Here is a 17380-nt window from a genome sequence, read left to right on the forward strand (position 1 = left end):
TCATTTTATAAAGAAATACATTATAAATATTGAAATGCCATAATGGAAAAATAACAATAAAAACACACATAAAAGAAGAAAAGAAGAAAACAATGTTAGGACACACAGAAGGCTAGCCACCTGGGTAGACTTAGAAAAAAAAGCATCAGCACATTGTATGAGGAGATCCCACGTGAGAAAATACAGTATGATGTCTCTATATTTAAAGCATGGATATCCTGGTCCTCGTTCAACATTCAGTGCTTGCAGTTCCACAGTCCCAAAGATCTACACCATTTAATCGTAAGTGGTACAGTGTTGATTCTCCTGGTTTTATAATATCTAACTGTTTAGATTTGTTAGGCAAAAATAAGATTAAACAGTGCTAGTGTTAATAAATAGTAACTTTATCATGAAATACCACACAAAGAACTACAGGCCAAAAAAGCTTGTGTGTTGCTTACTTTCTTGTGTATTTCTCTCCAGGCTGAAGACACAGCATCATGAGTGATTTGAACTCCAGTTTATTGCAAAACATGTCATTTGTGCATCCTGAGTACTTTTACATCAGTGGATTTTCTGGAATACCTTTCGTCCAATATTACTTCATTTTTTTGTTTTTTATCTATTTCATCGCTGTGTTTGGGAACTCATTAGTACTTATCATGATATTTACTGAACAAAGTCTACACGTTCCTAAATACATAGGAATCTTTAATTTAGCTTTGGCAGACTTTGGTGAAACAAATGCACTGATTCCCAACCTAATGAAGACCTTTCTTTTTGATTCACAGTACATATCCTACAACGCTTGTTTGGCAAACATGTTTTTTATGTTTTTCTTCAGCAATGTACAAGCTTTAACTCTTGTTGTCCTGGCATATGATCGTTTTATCGCCATTTGCTTGCCCTTAAGATATCATGCCATTGTGAATAACTCCATCATGTCTGCAGCTGTAATGGTAGTATGGTCATTTAGCACTGTTGTGATTGGCACAATGGTAGGTTTGATCACTCGACTTTCCTTTTGTAAAACCAATGTGGTGAAAAGCTATTTTTGTGACCATGGACCAATTTATACAATTGCTTGTAATGACAACACCATAAATTCAGTTATAGCAAAACTTTCTACCATACTATGCATCTATGCACCCTTGATTGCAATAATTGTATCATATTTAGGCATTTTGCTGGCATTAAGAAAGATTACAACATGGGCTGGACGGCTTAAAGCGCTCAAGACTTGTATCTCCCATCTGTTAGTAGTAGGAATATTTTTCCTCCCTGTATTAAGTACATACATTGCTGCATTAACTTTTTCTCTCCATCCCAATGCTAGGATAATCAGTACTTCACTATCGAGTGCCATTCCACCTATGCTAAATCCCATTATTTATGTCTTGAACACAAAGGAATTCAAAGGCTTCATTTTGAAAATGCTCAAAAAGAGATCCGGCGTAAGAGCCCAGGTTTTATCAAACTGACACTGAACAATTTAACCAGTGCTCTCCACTTCTCACCCTGGTTACGGCCACAACACTGTGCAGTTTAGTAATTCTCCTGTATAAATACATAGTATTGAGCTAAAGAAGGGCTTGATAAGTATCCACAGAGCTGAATGAGTTGGTCAAGATTTTACAGTAAAGTATCTTCTTATACTGTAGTTGGAAAACTGCATTAAAGTGAACTTTTCTAAACTTCACTAGAGTGGTTTGTTTTACAGCACCAGGTTACTGACATCATGTTGAAACAGAAAATGATGGAGTACATGTGGGTTTTCTGTGAAATGGAATGTAGGAGATTGTAAACTCTGTTTCAGATATTTATATATTCCTGAAGAACCTGAGAAGCTGGTTCAGATTTATTGTAGTAGGATTCAAGAAAAACTCATCTAGTAGGTCCTTAGGAAAAAAGTGTGGGAATCCTTGAATTAATATATGAATCCATTGGCTATGTTGTACAAATAAGTCACAGTATTTTTAGCATAAGCTAAAAATTTAGGACGGGTGAAATCATGATGATGCCTAATTTGTCTTGTCAGTTGTGATTTTTTTTTATTTATTTATTTTTTTGGATAATCATTTTGCCAATTTTATGAACGGTAAATTTATCACTAGATCAGCCAATCTTAGTCAAACAGCCTACTGGCCAGGTTAAGTCATGTCTTCTACTTATTTGCGGCCATTGTATGTCAAATACAGAAAGTTCAGGTGTAAAAAGGTCTGTTTATAACAACTGTTATGCTTAATGTAAAGAAAAAACAAAGAAAAAAAATTATAATGTGCTTCCTAATACTATTGAGAACTAATATTGAGTTAAGATTAACATATCAAACATATAGTGAATAGTTGTAGAGTTTTTAATGAGTTCTGTAGTGGATCAGGATAACAGTCTTAAGAAGCCTGTGTTGTGGCACAACAGATTTGTGTTTATCAACAAGACATTAAACCAGCGACCACACAGTTTGATAGAACAAAGGTAACACTTATGTGAACTGAAGTACTCCAGGTGGATAGTGTAATTTAGCTCAGGCACTCAGTTCAGTAAAAGTCACTGCACACTCACATGCATGCATGCATTATCTAGATATTAAAGTGACCATAAGGCATGAGGGTTCACTACACAGTCAGGTCTTGATGTGTGATGAGATTTGTAATTTTGTCACTTTTTATTTGCTGCTTTTTTAGGCTATATCAGGGTGTTAAGATTAAGTAACTGCAAACCAATCAAAAAATGTAGAAAGTTTTTTAGTCATTAAAATAGGGCCGTTTCTCCACTGCACAATGAAGAACAATAACTGACCCAAGCAGGAACCAATGGAACTAATGGTTCTAATTCTAGTTAATTTTCCACCTGCTTGATACAGCTGGAACCATCTTAATAACATTCCAAAGTGTTTAATTTGGCTAATTAGCTATCTTGCATGCTAGTCAGCTTAACCCCTTACATGGCCAGGGCCCCCTGATAGGCCCAAAGTTTTATTATACACTTCTATAAACTAAGAATAGCTCAACCAGTTTGCATTAGTCACTGAATAATAAGCCATGGTATGCGGTAATCCTGAGATTTTAAGGGGTTAATCTTGCATACTATAGCCTGTAGGCATAATGTAAAGGTTCTCCTTCTACATCAATTTAAACATTTTCCTAGAACCATGTGTCTAAGCCAGGAATAATTTCTGACCTTTCATTTTCAAGGTGTGAGAAAGAATGTATCAGAATCAGAAACACTAATGCCAATAATGACAAGCTTACTAGGAACTTGCTTTAGCAACGTGGTGAATGACAGCCCCACACCTTCTAGATCTGCCTGTGGTTCAGTCCTGCCCTGGCTCTATCGTGGCTCTTTCTGCTTTTCATGTTTACTACTTGTTATCCATCATATATCTGAGGTTCTTCGTTTCGATGTTGGACTATTGACACTGCATAGCTCTTTTTTATCTTATTATTCATTGTCAACTAGCCTCTGCTGCACTGAATCCCACGTTTGGTGAATATTGTGCAATACACCCTTTTCTGGAATGTAAAACATTGTCTAAAGTGGCACTGCTGTTGTCCATGTCATTCCCTTCCATCCCTCATTACATACTCCACCTTCATCCCAATCACATTCAAAGGGGAATGCAACAGACATATATATTTCAGCTAGGTTATAAAAGCAAGGCTACAGTTTAATGCATGTTTAGGCCACTACATCATAGAAAGCTGCTCCAATCAGAAGGATCCTTTGAATGCATGCACATTCACTGAGTTAAATGTTTTTGCTTGCAGGATAGCATTTAATTACAAAATATTAATGTTTTACCTGCCACATCATTCACTACAATATTTTTCTTGCCCCATTACATCATTCACCGCAGTGTTTTGCCTGCCACATTACATCACTCACATCAACAGTATTTTGCCACCTTTTTTCATGCTGACTCCTCTTCTGAGGACATGACAAAGCAGTCTTGATAGACCATTTAATTTTGCATCATGTAATACAAAGAGCCGTTATAAGGGCTATTGAGGACCCACCTTTCTCTGCTGAGGCCCAGGTTTTGGAACACAGCTGTTGCTTTTAATTCTTGCTTTGTGGAGCTTTGTTTTAAATAGTGCCTGATACAAGTCCCTGTTGAGTTTATGTAGTTTGTTTCCTACTCTTTCAAGGTAGCTTATATTGTTCTTTCTTTTGGTTATTTTTAATCTTCTGACACTTTGGTCTATGGATCCATGGCTCTGTGTTATATATCAGTGGTTTCAAACTCCAGCCCTGCAAGATAGAAGGCAAAATCCAACATCGTCCTGCTAAATGAGGTCTTTGAAAACATTTAACAGATACAAAGATGCATTAATATGCTCACTTTTCACTACGCTCCATCAGCAGCAAGTTTGTCAGGTATCAAAAAGATGAATTTGTAAGATAGCTTAGGGACTTAACATTGTCAGCTGTTAAAACCATTTAGATTAATAAATGCATTACATCAATTGGTAATGCAGGTGAAGTAACTAGCAAAGAAAATCTGACATAGCATGAGTACAAACCATTGTCATTGTAACTGTGAACAGTATGTAGGCCTCAGACAAACCATTATTAAGTTACACAGTGACATAGTCCCCAAGTAGTAATGTGTTCTACTAAAATGTACTGTTTGGAGAAGTCCCTCCCAGGCCCAACACCAGGCCCTTCTTGTCCTGCAGCAGGAACAACAATAGAAGGTTGAGTTTTTGGCAGAAGCACTGGCCAATGATAGACAGATCATCTGGACCTTGCTGCAACCTTCCACAGCTCCAGCTGTAGCCCACATCATGCTCACAAAGCCTCTACAGGATCTGCCCGAGATGATGGTCAGATGAGACCAAAATAGAGGTTTTTGGCAACAAACAAGGTGAGGTGGGTTTGGCATGGACACAAAGATGCAGCAAAGTACCTCATCCCTACTGTGAAGTATGGTTGTGGGTCTGTGATAGTCCATCAAGTAACAGCAGAAATAAAATCAAAACCCGACTGCCTCAGCCAGGAAGCGTACAAAGGGTCATAGTTTGGATCTTCTAGCAGAACAAAGATACAAAGCACACCTCAAAACCAACGCAAAATGGTTCACTGACCACAGAATTATGGTTTTGCCGTGACCACTCCAGTCCCATGACCTAAACCCCATAGAAAACCTGTGAGATGAGCTGAAGAGGAGAGTCCACAGTGTGAACCTCAGAATCTGAAATATCTGGAGAGGTTCTGTATGAAGGAATTGTTTTAGATTCTTTGCTATGTGGTCTCCAGTCTCATTAAGCATTATAGGAAAAGACGCAGAGCTGTTATCTTTGCAAAGGGAAGCTGCACAAACTACTAAATGAACCAACAATTGTGGCACATGCAGATTTGAGAAAATATTTATTTTTTGATAAGATTTATTTTTTTTAATCATAGTACTTCAAATAAAGATTGGATTTTTGTTAAAATTTGAATGAAAGATCAAAAGGATAAGCAACAAAGAATGTTTTTTAGAGCCTGTTTTGATCATGTTTAGCAGGAATGAAGTGTACAAAATATCCACTGGTATTCAGAACGTCCCATGTTGACTGGCTACTCCAACATTGGCTGGCTGCTAACTCATTCACAATAGCTTTAATGGCAACAAAATATTTCCACAAATTTAATTACAATTTTTCACATCTCTTTTGTCTCAATGAAATGAGTACCAGTTCGCTCTTTCCACCAAACTCTTGGGAAACTGGACAAGTTTTCAGATTTACCAATATGCTGCGGCATATTTTAAAGTTTTTCAGGGGTATTCCAGTCATAGATACAATTGCTAGGCTATAAAGGACCAAATGGGCAAATCAGTTGGCTAGAGCACCACGCTGAGGCAGACCAGTGATGCAGATATAAACTCACTGACTGTGTGTGAAGCAGCTAAACAATGACCCCCCCCAGTGGATAGCATAATTCATAAAATTATATACTGTATATATCCCAGACCCCCCAGGACCCCTGTTTTTCACACCTTACACACACACGCACCATTACATACATTATATATATATATATAATCACATTTGATGACTGTGATTTTCTTTAAAAGAGAAATAAATGCATAAATATATAAATATATATTTGTTTTAAAGACTTTTCTTCATATTTTAAAATTGTTGTTTGAACTTGAGCCATAGAAAAAAATATATAGGGAAATTTTACATAGCTGATCATGGCTCCATTTACCTTTCATGATAGTTGCCATGTTCCCCCACTACCCATGTGGGTTGCCAAAAATAAAGCATGACTGCATTGTATGACCTCTCACATGAGAAAAAATGATCTGATGTTTCTCTATATATATTTGAAACAGCAATATTGGAGTCGTTCATAATTCAGTGTTCCAGAGCCAAAAGTGGTTTAACACATTTTATAACTCTGACCTATTAACGCTGTTCACATATATTTTCTGCATATACATGTGGGTTAATTAAGAAGGTAAAACAAACCTCTTTAAAAAACAGTGATATGTTAATAAATTCAGACTTTATGCTGAACAGTTCTATAAAAACAATAATATTTTACTGAAATTATTACATGCTTGTGTGCATTGCTTGCTTTTTTGTGTGTGTTTCATTTCAGGTTGAAGAGAAGAAGGATCCGAAACAACGCTACTATGAGCACCTTGAACTCCAGTTTATTGCAGAATGTGTCATTTGTGCGCCCCGAATACTTTTACATCAGTGGATTTTCTGGAATACCTTTCGTCAAATATTACTTCATATTTTTATTTGTTACCTATTTCGTAGCTGTTTTTGGGAATTCATTTGTACTTATCATGATACTGACAGACCGAAGTCTACACGTTCCTAAGTACATGGCAATCTTTAATTTAGCTTTAGCAGACTTCGGTGAAACAAATGCATTGATTCCCAACTTAATTAAGACCTTTCTTTTTAATTCACAGTACATATCCTACAACGCTTGTTTAGCAAACATGTTTTTTGTTTTCTTCTTTATCAGTGTACAGTCTTTAACTCTTGTTGTCCTGGCATATGACCGCTATATTGCTATTCGCTTACCTTTAAGATATCATGCCATTGTGAATAACTCCCTTATGTCTGCAGCTTTAATGGCAGTATGGTCATTTAGCACTGTTGTTGTTACCATGATGGTAAGTTTGATCACCCGACTTTCCTTCTGTAAAACCAATGAGGTAAAAAGCTATTTTTGTGACCATGGACCAATTTATACAACTGCTTGTAATGACAATACAGTAAATTCAGTTATGGCAAAACTTTGGACTGTACTATTCATCTATGTACCATTGATTGCTGTAACCGTATCTTATATAGGCATTTTTCTTGAATTAAGTAAAATTACAACATGGGAGGGACGGCTTAAAGCCCTGAAAACTTGTTTCTCTCATATGTTTTTAGTAGGAATATTTCTTTTCCCAATTTTAAGTACATATATTGCTGCATTAACTTTTACTCTTCATCCCAATGCTAGAATAATCAATACTTCACTATCAAGTGCCATTCCTCCCATGGTAAATCCCATCATTTATGTCCTGAACACAAAAGAATTCAAAGATTTCATAGTAAGAATGCTCAAAAAGAGATCCAAAGTAATGGTCCATGTTTTAGCAAATGAAACCAACCTGTAAATCAAAATATCACATCATGTGGCTGTTTCTAACATCTATATGATTTTGTAGATAATGGATCCTTGTTTATGTGAATTAGTTTAGGCTTGGAGTCAGACTTCATGAGCTAGCAAGTAGATCCCTAGAAGCAGAACCTTTAGGTTAAAGTAACAAACAAGTTTATTTATTTAGTGTTGGACCAAACCGTTTTTTTGCAGTACTTGTGGTTTGCTTTGAAAGCTTTGCTTTGGCCCACCAGAACTGGACTTGGCTAAGTTAAGAAAAACTAAAAGGCCAAAATTCAGAAGTCAAACTCAAAAGGAAAAGAGCAATACTGTAGATTCTGTTGTAGCATAGACTATGTTTTGTAATTATGTTCTATATCGTGCCACAAATATGAGCCACTAACTAAGAAAAAAACTCTCTTTAATCTGTGTCTATTTTGTATCTATGTATTTATGTATCTTTGGCCTATTTGCACAAGAATTAGGACACTTTTTCCAACTTTTCTGGAAAGTGCTGTATAAAAGCAAAATGATAAATGTTGTAAGTGTATATGTATATGGATAAAATAGGGCAAAATTCAGACATTTGTATGTTTATTGAATGTCCAGTTTGCGATATCAGCTGTGGATGGAATTTTGTGTTTAGAATTCTTTCGTCCGTGCTGCAGAAATGTTTAATTAAATTGCAAGATCAGTTGCTTCTTTATATCACACTCGACATTTGTCATCCAACATACAAAGTTGTGTTATCCTTTTCTTTTCATCATTTTGTAAATATTGAGCAAGACAGTTCAGGACAGTCCAATAACAGTCCATGAACAGCTCATTAAAAAAAACAAAGTAGCTGATAAAATAGTAATAATGCAAATATTTGACAGAATACCATATATTTGGATATTTCTTTTTTCCTCACCAATGAAATACACTGGGTTATTTACAAATACTGGCATATTTGCAGATTTATAAATTCTCATTGTGTTTAGAAGAAATGAAAATAAAAATGTAATGAAATAAATACAACTTTTTTCCATTATTGCTGGAGAATTATGTTCTGGATAGTACTTTAGAATAAAATAAGTAAATAATATGAGCCTCATTGTATGATGAATATTACGACAGCATGTTTTTTTTTCTATTTTCAGGCTACATCATATATGTTTGGGCCTTTAATTTGATCCATTTAGGTCACTAATCTATTTTGATAATGATTTGATGCTCTAATCTCAGAGCTTCAGTTATTACTGTTTGACTTTGCTTATATTCAGTTGCAGAGTAAGTAATAACCTGTTTTCAAACACTGTTTTATTGACACTTTAATTATGAAAGCTGGCTTTCACTATGTAGTCATGACCCATCCATAATGCCCTGTGTGTAATTCTACTCTGTATTGAAAAAGCCTGAAACACATTGCAGAATCTTAAATCTTGAAACACATAAATCATTTTCCACCTAACATTTGTTTAAAAAAAAAATGCTTTATGAATGTAAATATAATGCAGCACTACTAACTTAATCTACAACAGTATGAAAGAGATTGACAAAACTGTACATGTACTAATAATATTTTAGTGACATGCCCGCAAAGGGACCAAACGTTTACAAAGAAGGCATTTTGCTTCACAGTACACAGTATTTTAAGGAGTGCCCTCACCAGTGCTTTAACATAATTTATTTTGTGTAATGATATATTTAGACAGCATTTTAGCTTCTAGTTGGCTGTTTTCAATCACTGAAATATTTAACCTTACTCTTGGATGGTCATTGTACCCAGCAAGGTTGTTTCACCATCCAGCTTATATGTTGGCTTAGTTTAGTTTAGACCAGCGCAACTGTTTCAGCTTGGCATTAAACCGGGGCTTATCGTTGTTACATTTACTGCAAGTCCTGGTGGGAACACAGATGTCTTTACAAAAGCTGATATAGGGTGTCACAGTATCTGTATATTCATCCAGGCTACTTCTAACATCCTCAAACACACTCCAATCTGTTAATTTCATGCAGTCCTGAAGTCTCTCTTTAGCCTCAGTGGTCCACTTCTTCATGGTACTGACTACAGGTTTGGCTCACTTCAGCTTCTGCCTATAGGTTGAAAGAAGGTGGATTAGTGAGTGATCGGACAGGCCCAGAGAAGCATGAGGAACAGAGTGATAAGCCCCCTTTAGCACAGTGTAGCAGTCATCTAAAACATTACTCTCCCTGGTGGAGCAGGTAACATGCTGTCTGTATTTAGTCAGTTTGCTGCTGAGTCGCATTTTGTTTAAGTCCTCTAAAATGATAAAAACAGAGTCTGTGTGTTTGAGCTCTGTGCTGTCTGAGTTTAACCAGCGCTCCAGCACACGTCCCCCACCTGCGTGTCCGTCTGTGTTTGCGTCTGCTGTACAGAACAGCCACTCTGCTTGCTAAAATGTCCAAAAAGCAGTCTGAAAGCTGATGCCTTGTGGCACGGACTGCCTGGTGTTCAGCAGATCTTTAGCATTCTATGTGAGTGAGATTGGTTAAGATGGAACAAGACACACAAAAACAAACAAAACTCAGAGCTCCCTACGAGTGTCACTGTCTTAGGCGGCATCTTGGAGTAGAACTAAAGCATGAGTGGTGAGAAGGAAGCTTAGTGGCATTATGCTTGCTTATGACTTCCTGGAGGTCTGCGTATTCAGGAGGAGTTTTGACTTCAACATCAGCGACAGGGCTCTCTATGGAAGTTGATCTGACAGCAAAGAATAGTAACTTAACAATTCTCATGGCAAAATGATGACCATGACAACATCTCTTGATCTGACCAAGAAATAAAATGGTCATGTTTAACTGAAAATTCAGAGGAGTCTTGCGCAAGAAATGTGATATGTTCAGTATGTAGGGTGCCAGTGGCTATTTTAATAGGCTTGGTGATAAGGGAAAAGGAACTTGCTCAGGTCTGTGCAGACAAGCCCAATAGTCATGCAGAATGTGACCAGCACTGCCACAAAACAATGAGACCTCTCTTTAACTTACGAAGCCTCCCCTCTGATATCAGGTGAGATGAATCACACTGCACTGTCTTGGCTTGGGTGTGGTTCATCACAGGCTTGACAAGGTTACCTGGAGCTGGCGCTTAGAGACAGGCATGAACATGGATTTCTTTTTATCTCTTTATACTTTGTGTGGTAAAATGATTTTAGCTACTGTGCACAAGGTTTGGAGTTTTAAACATGTTGGAATCACCCAAATACTCAGTTAAGCAGATTATAAATAAATTTTATTTCTGCAGTTAAAGATCTTTTGATAATTTACTGAACGTATCCATGGCTGCTGCGTCATTGATATGCCGTTTATGTGTTACTTGGAGACTGCTGAGCATTAATTTAATCTGAAAATGACCAAATTTTTATCAAATCAAGTGGTTTTTATTATAAATCTAATTTGTATACATTGGGGGAAAAAAAAGTCATTCTTCAGGCCCCATAGTGCAACACACAACAGCAGCACATCACACAGGACTACATTAAATACACCAGACAGTAAATATGCAGAACAATAGATACACATGACAAATACTAACCAGGACAACAAAACAATACAAATGACCATCATATACGTGTATATACACAAAGACATATTGTGGCATCTGCCATGGGCTGTGCTGCCAGGGGGAGTTTAGATAGCTTACATTGGTGTCAGAGGTGGGATGTGGCCAGCAAGTTTGAAGATATCGAGTGCTGTGTCAATGAACTCAAAGGAGGATGGTGAAGAGGACATAGCACAGAAGGAAGGGGGTATCAAGCACTACGCTTGCCCTCTGCTAAACTGGTCAAGCCAGCAAGAGCAAGGTGAAAGACAGCAAAGAAAACAACGTGGTGAGGCTTGGCAGTGGAGCCTAGCTGGAGCCTGGTGAGAGAGTATTGATGAAGCAGTGCACATCAGAGAAAGCAGATAGTAGCTGAGTGGAGTGCTACTGCTGCTGTCATCGGGCTTGATGCTGTGAGCTGTTAGTTCAGGTGGATGTTTGGAGGCATCAGTGCATTCAGTAATTTGATTGCCTCGGGAAAGAAGCTGTTGCAGAATCTGGACGTGATGGAACAAATGCATCCAGATGGAAAGAGGATGAAGAGTCTATGCAAGAGGTGGGAGGGTTGTCTGCAATGCTAGGCTAGGTAGGTGGTGTTGAGGGTTCAGGTGAGGTCATCAGTGATGTGCACACGGGGATGATGGTAGTTGTTTTGAAGCACTCTGGGACTGCCTGGCTCAGAGAAATGTTGAATATGTTGAATATGTTGGTTAGGACATCTGCAAGCTGATGTACTGAGCACCCGGCCAGTTATGTTGTCATGGCCAGCAGCCTGCCAAGGGTCATCTCTGGATATGGTTGTACTAACGTCTAACGTGGATCGACTAAAGATTTGGTCAGAGGGAGAAGGGGTGGTCTTCCATGCTGGCTGGTTGTTCTGTGCTACAAACTGTATAGCATAATGTGTCTGGGAGTGAGGCATCACCATCACAGGCATGTGTTGTCACTTTGTCGTCAGTGATGGCCTCAATGCCCTGGCCTGTTGGAAATCCATCCTAATGTCTGATTCAGTCAGAGCTCGTCTGGCCAGTTACTTGGGTGTTCCTACCTTCCTCACATTGAACATCAAAAGGACAGCCAATTGAGCTGAAATTTGGCCATGATCATAAAATTTAGCTGACCATGACCAAATTGTACTTGAAATAGGCAAGAATCGCACAATATGTGCCTGGCTTTGGTCAGTATGCAATTTGCCCATAATTCCTTTTTATCCATTTAACCTTTGGTGCTCTTCTTATGGTTGACTGTATTATCCTTCTCTTTATTAGCCCGAATTGTTAAATTGTGACAAGAGGGAGCACCGGTTTGAGCAGAATTGACCTACAACTGATGACATTGTAGCATTTCTTATGCTCATTTCTTATACTCTAAGCCTTTTCTTTGCTTAAAATATAATTATTTTTATTTATTTTTTTTATTTTTATTTCGTTTTGTCTGATCAGTATGGTAATAAAAGTTATAGTTATAGTTGACTTTGCATTTCTGGAGACACAGTTGCTCCCCAAAAGGTATTAGTTCCTTTTGGAGTTAAAGTATGTAGTACACAGTGTTGAGTTAAAGTACAAAGTATACAGTGGTATACCACATGCATTACAAAAGCTGTTGAGGGTGGGTCAGGTCATGTTTACATGTTCGGTTACCATGTGGAAAAAAAGGTTTAAAAAACACTTACGTGGGTTACCAAAGGGAAAAAAGCATCACTGCGTTGTATAACCTCTCACATGAGAAAATATGGTCTGATGTCTCTATAAATGAAACATTGATATTTGAGTGTCTCATAATTCAGTGTTACATCCAGAGCTGAAAGCAGTTTAACACATTTCATCATTGTGAAACTTCGACATTGTTTATGTTTCCCATATTTTTGCATATGTGTGTGTTTTAATTAATAAGGTAAAGTTAACAGGCATCATGTTAATGATTGTTAATTTCATACTGAACAGCATAACAAAAACAACAAAATATTATCTAAGCCATGCCCAAAAGTATATTTTTGTGTATTCCATTTCAGGTTGAAGAGGACAAGAAAAACATCAGTCAACACCAATATGAGCACCTTGAACTCCAGTTTATTGCAAAACATATCAGTTGTGCGCCCTGAGTACTTTTCACATCAGTGGATTTTCTGGAATACCTTTTGTGAAATACTACTTCATATTTTTATTTGTTACCTATTTCGTCGCTGTGTTTGGAAACTCTTTTGTGCTTTTCATGATATTTACTGACCGAAGTCTTCATATTCCTAGATACATGGGAATCTTTAATTTAGCTTTGGCAGACCTCGGTGAAACAAATGCATTGATTCCTAACCTAATGAAGACCTTTCTTTTTGATTCACAGTACATATCCTACTATGCATGTTTGGCAAACATGTTTTTTGTTTTCTTCTTTCTCAGTGTACAGTCTTTAACTCTTGTTGTCCTGGCGTATGACCGCTATATTGCTATCCGTTTACCCTTAAGATATCATTCAATTGTTAGTAACTCCCTCATGTCTGCAGCTTTAGTGTCAGTATGGTCAATTTGCACTGTTGTAGTTGGCACAATGGTAGGTGGCATCTCCCGACTTTCCCTCTGTAAAACCAATGAGATAAAAAGCTATTTTTGTGATCATGGACCAATTTATAATAACGCTTGTAATGACAACACTATGAGTTCAGTAATGGCAAAACTTTGGACTGCACTATTCCTTTATTTTCCTTTAGTTGCTGTAAGTTTATCATATATAGGCATTTTTCTTGAATTGAGTAAGATTACGACATGGGAGGGACGGCTTAAAGCTCTTAAAACATGTTTCTCTCATATGTTACTAGTAGGAATATTTATTTTACCTATAATAAGTACATATATTGCTGCATTAACTTTTACTCTTCATCCCAATGCTAGAATAATCAACACTTCACTCTCAAGCGCAATTCCACCCATGGTAAATCCCATCATTTATGTTCTGAACACAAAGGAATTCAAAGATTTCATAGTGAAAATGCTTAGAATTAAGATGAAATCTAAGGTAAAAGTACAGGCTTTACCAAATTGACACTAAACTAATTAAAATGTAATGTCATGTGGCTATTTCCAATATTGACATGCTAAAGACCATGAAGGATTAGATTAGACTTAGAGGGAAACTGCATCAGCTAACAAGTGGATACTTAGGAGTTTATGTTCTTTTCTGCAACACTTATGATTTAAGTTATGTTTGGTTGAATTGGCTGATAATGTTGCTAAAAGAGTAAAAGATTTTCAGCTGGGCTTTGCTTTGGCCCAATAGACTTGTCTAAACTGGCTAATAGGTAGAGGAATATGAGGCACCTAAGACAGGCCAAAAGGGCAAAATTTACACATAACACTCAAAGTAAAAAGAACAATATTGTAGATGCTTCTGTAGTGAAGACTGGATAAAAACTGTGGAATAACACCCTGTAATCTGTTTCTATATTGAATGTCTTTATATTTATGTGTCAGCCCTGATGTTAGTTTCTTGCATTGCTTTAGCTTAAGGATATCTGTGGCCTATTTACATTAGAATAAGGATACTTTTTCCATCTACATAGGAAAGCATTGTATAGGGGTAACTGCTAAATGCTGTAAATGTAAAGTCATAAAATAGGGCAGAAGCTGAACTCTTTGAATGTATATTTTGCATGAATCATGAAAAACAAACAAACAGAAGCATCATAGTTGTCTGTTATATTGCGCTTCTGAATCATATGTAAGGAAATATTGTAAAGAACTATTTAATGTAAATGTTTGACAGAATTCTGTACATTAGAATTTGTAGTTGCAGGGTAAAAAAATTACATTTAATTTTATTTATCTCAAGTACGACTGGAAAAATAGAATAAAATAAGTACATAAAATGTGTGTCAGTGTATGACGTAGTTTATTATTGAACATAGTAGAATGATAGAAATGTTTTGTTTTGTTTACATGTTACATCATGTAAATTTGGGGCTGTAATTTTTAATAGGAATTCAATGCTTAAGTCTCAGAGCTTAACTTGTTATTATTTGGCTTTATTTATGTTCAGTTCAGCAGAGCGAGTAATAACATGTTTCATAGAGTTTTGCTGAAACTTTTATTTGAATTTAATTAGAATTTTTCATTTGAATTTTTGATTTTTTTAATTTGAATTTAATTGAATTTAAAAATTGACTTTGACTTTGTTGTCATTACATGGGCATAATACCAAGTGTGTAATGCCACTCTGTATTTATAAAAGACTGATGTATTAGTTACATACATATACATTTACTTATGCGTATACATCTATATAGATATAATAATGTTTCACATAAGATTGGTCAGAGGAAAATGTTTTATTTTATTTATTTATTTTATTTTTTTTTTGGCTGTATTTTCTTTGTCAGTTGCAAAGCTTGGCATGTCAAATAAACACATTGTGCCGTTTTTTTTTGTTTGTTTTTTTTTTGTTGTTCTTCTTGTTGTTGTTGTTGTTGTTTATATTGTTCAGCCTACCTATACACCATTCAGAAAAAAAAAAAAATCAACAGTTCTCTTTGGGTTGTACAGTAAAAGTATGTTTTCTTTTGTAAGAAGTATGTTTTTACACAAAGGTTCCATAGACACATTACTTATACAGCAATCTAAAAAGGACATACCATATATCAACACATTTATATATGTATCAACATATTTATATAGATATCAAGTCTTAACAGGTGAAACTTGACTTTTTTTGTCAAGCTTTATACAAATGAAATAAACAATCATGCAATTTTCTTATGTGAAGAAATCAAGTACACCTCTACATATATCACTGCCTCAAATATGTCAAATTGAAACCAGGTGCACCTGATCAGGTACTCATAATTAGAACACTGTTAGAGAATATCTTGGAGGAACCTGTCTTATTTAAACCTCAGATATTGTTCTTTGTTATTGGACTGTGTGGTACCATCATGCTTAGATCAAAAGAGCTCTTTCATGCCGTCAGAAAGAAAGTTGTGGATGCCTATGAGTCTGGGAAGGGGTATAAGATGCTAAATGAAGTCTTTAAGAAACCCAAAATTTCATCTCATGACCTACAAGTAGCTCTTGCTACGTTAAAGCACATGAATCTACTATTAGAGAAAGACTGCACAAATTTAACCTACATGGCAGATGCCCTGGGGGAAGGCTTTGCTGTATAAAAAGAACATCAGGGTAAGAAAAGTTGATAATGAATATCTAGACAAGGACCACGACCTCTAGAACAATGTGCTATGGAAAGAGGGGCCAAAGATAGAGTTGTCTGGGTACAGATTGACAAGCCATGTTTGGCAAAAAAGCAATGGATCAGAAGAACCTCATCTCAACTGTAAAGCATGATGGTGGAAATGTTATGGTCTGGGGCTGCTTTGCTGCCTCAGGTCCTGGCCTGGCTCCAGTTACTGAAGACAGGGGTGTCAGGGAATACTACATAATAGGATATGGTCTCACTGGCTGACTGCTCCTTGTTTTTTGCAACTGGGGGGCCATGTTTGGTGACTTTTAGCACAATGTCTCAAAGTTTCTCAGACTTTAAAGTGTATATGATTCAGCATGGTTCAGCATGGGTCATAGCAGGTTCTGATTTAGCTTCATCTATTCTGTATAGGAGCACATTTTCTGTTTACTCTGTTTGTTTACCTTTATGTGTGTTATATTCTTGTATGTTTCAGAAAGAATTCACTAAACTTGAGCAACCACATTTCCTTCTGATACTTGGCAAGTGCACTATTACTATTTCCTATATTGCTTGTGGGCTCCTAAGTATGAGGAGGCAATAAAGCTGATTTATAACTTGGATGATGAAACAGGACATATTAGTAAACACTGTCCACCAAGAAGCGCTCAGTCGCTGTGTGTCGAGTGTTCATGGTTCCCCTGAGAGACCCTGTTATTTATTCTAGAGCCACCATTGCTGGGCTATGCCCACTGGTGGATATAAAAGTAGATAATGTGCACATTAAATGTTTAATAGATACTGGTTCTGAAGAATATTTGTGGATAGCATTTGTATGGAACTGCTCCATGATAAATAGCCAGGAAGGGCTGAAGAGATGCCCTGGCAATGGATATGATATCCACTATGTAGGGTATATCATGGCAGATTTTCATGTAGGGGTATAAAAGTACGAGCTGTTGGGGTGGCCATTGTTAAGGACAGCTGCTTTGGTTCTAACCATGAAGAATGTAATTTCTGCTTGCTGATAATCAAATTTCTGCTTTCAGGATAATTAAACGGCTTTGACATCACAGTCACCAG

General features: G+C 36.7%; 2 protein-coding genes and 1 pseudogene across 2 annotated transcripts; all 3 read left to right on the forward strand.

The window, feature by feature from the left end:
- The first annotated feature begins 482 nt into the window (after nt 1–482).
- LOC118826542 (olfactory receptor 1M1-like) lies at nt 483–1463 on the forward strand. The gene has a single exon (XM_036597539.1). The coding sequence runs from the start codon at nt 483–485 to the stop codon at nt 1461–1463; it is 981 nt and encodes a 326-aa protein (XP_036453432.1).
- A 5102-nt stretch (nt 1464–6565) lies between these two features.
- Nucleotides 6566–7603, forward strand: LOC118826551 (olfactory receptor 1-like). The gene has a single exon (XM_036597549.1). The coding sequence runs from the start codon at nt 6611–6613 to the stop codon at nt 7601–7603; it is 993 nt and encodes a 330-aa protein (XP_036453442.1). The 5' UTR covers nt 6566–6610.
- A 5576-nt stretch (nt 7604–13179) lies between these two features.
- LOC118826556 lies at nt 13180–14167 on the forward strand (annotated as a pseudogene).
- The last annotated feature ends 3213 nt before the right edge of the window (nt 14168–17380 follow it).

Source organism: Colossoma macropomum, unplaced genomic scaffold, assembly GCF_904425465.1.
Source record: "Colossoma macropomum unplaced genomic scaffold, Colossoma_macropomum, whole genome shotgun sequence".
In the NCBI taxonomy this organism is placed as follows: Eukaryota; Metazoa; Chordata; class Actinopteri; order Characiformes; family Serrasalmidae; genus Colossoma; species Colossoma macropomum.

Excerpts from the sequence above, each read along its gene's own strand:
- LOC118826542 (XM_036597539.1), top strand. The coding sequence starts at position 483 with ATGAGTGATTTGAACTCCAGTTTATTGCAAAACATGTCATTTGTGCAT.
- LOC118826551 (XM_036597549.1), top strand. The coding sequence starts at position 6,611 with ATGAGCACCTTGAACTCCAGTTTATTGCAGAATGTGTCATTTGTGCGC.